The 1,074-nt window shown below is 52.0% G+C and overlaps 1 protein-coding gene across 1 annotated transcript in view; it reads right to left on the bottom strand.

The window, feature by feature from the left end:
* The window catches only part of LOC103375460 (semaphorin-6D-like), a gene marked incomplete at its 5' end in the record, with an annotated part of 16,021 nt that extends 15,690 nt beyond the window's left edge, over positions 1 to 331 (bottom strand). The window contains one exon of the mRNA XM_008305760.1: positions 81 to 331. Coding sequence (XP_008303982.1) covers positions 81 to 331 — 251 coding nt within the window. The remainder of the gene's footprint in view (positions 1 to 80) is intronic.
* Positions 332 to 1,074: the final 743 nt, after the last annotated feature.

Raw genomic sequence — 1,074 nt, forward strand, 5'->3', positions numbered from 1 at the left:
GCTAAATCCCTTTCTTCCGTCACTGTGTTCCATCACAAATGCCCATTTCCTGTCATGAGTCTTCCAGCCCCTCCACCCACCTTCGGCTGCCCGTCCAGCAGCCCGTTGAGCTTGGCCAGCGACCTCAGCGACAGGGCGTGAGGCAGCGACGCCTCGGGGTCCTTCCCCAGCCTCCTGGCCCGGTGAGCGGCGCTCCGGCTGCAGTAGCACGACACCAGGAAACCCGACAAGATGGCGCCCAGGAAGAAGGCCACGAGCACGCAGGCGATCAGCAGGGTGTAGTGGACGTTAGCGCCGGCTCGCTGGTCCAGCTCCGGGAGGCGACGCACTCCTGCAGGAAGTCGGGGAAAAAGGGTTTAAAACTGTGTGGAAACAAAAATAACAAATCAGCAAAGAACCAGGAGAGGTTGTTTTTGGAGCAAAAAAACTGCAGGAGGAAACAGAAAATGTGCCACGAGAATATAAAATAAACACATCAGACGTATACAGTATCTAGTGTTTGGGTAAAGTACTAAAGGTTAAATGAAATGCAGAACTCAAAGTAAGTTCCTCGCGGGATGAGCAAACATTTTGTTGAAAGGAAGCTGATGAGAGCATGGAGGGTGAGGAGGAGGAGGAGGAGGAGGGAGAACAGATGGGAGAGAGGTGAGAGCAAGGTGAAGGGGAGGAAGAAAGCAAAAAGGGTGAGAGACAGAGACGAGGATTGGACTTAATGAGAAAGAGGTGGTTCACAGGTGAGAAAAGAGGAAGAGGAAGAAAAAAAAAGGACGAGGGGAGGCGAACGTAAAGGAGGTGAGATCTGAGGGAGGGAAGTGAGGAGGAGATGATTGGATTGGAGGGGGGAGGAGGACAAAAGGATGGAGGGATGAGGAGGGAGAGAAATGAGGAACGAGGGGGGAGGAGAGGAGGGGTGAGATGAAGGAGAGAGGAGATGAAAGAGAAAGAGTTTATTGTTTGGCAGCGTTCGCCTCGTCAGGTCCAGAAACAACATCAAAGCCTCTCAGATACAATGACTCATCAGTGTGTCCGGCAGCGATACAAAAACACACAATCAGACACACAAACACACACACA

Source organism: Stegastes partitus, unplaced genomic scaffold (assembly GCF_000690725.1).
Source record: "Stegastes partitus isolate 25-593 unplaced genomic scaffold, Stegastes_partitus-1.0.2 Scaffold2606, whole genome shotgun sequence".
NCBI classification, from domain to species: domain Eukaryota; kingdom Metazoa; phylum Chordata; class Actinopteri; family Pomacentridae; genus Stegastes; species Stegastes partitus.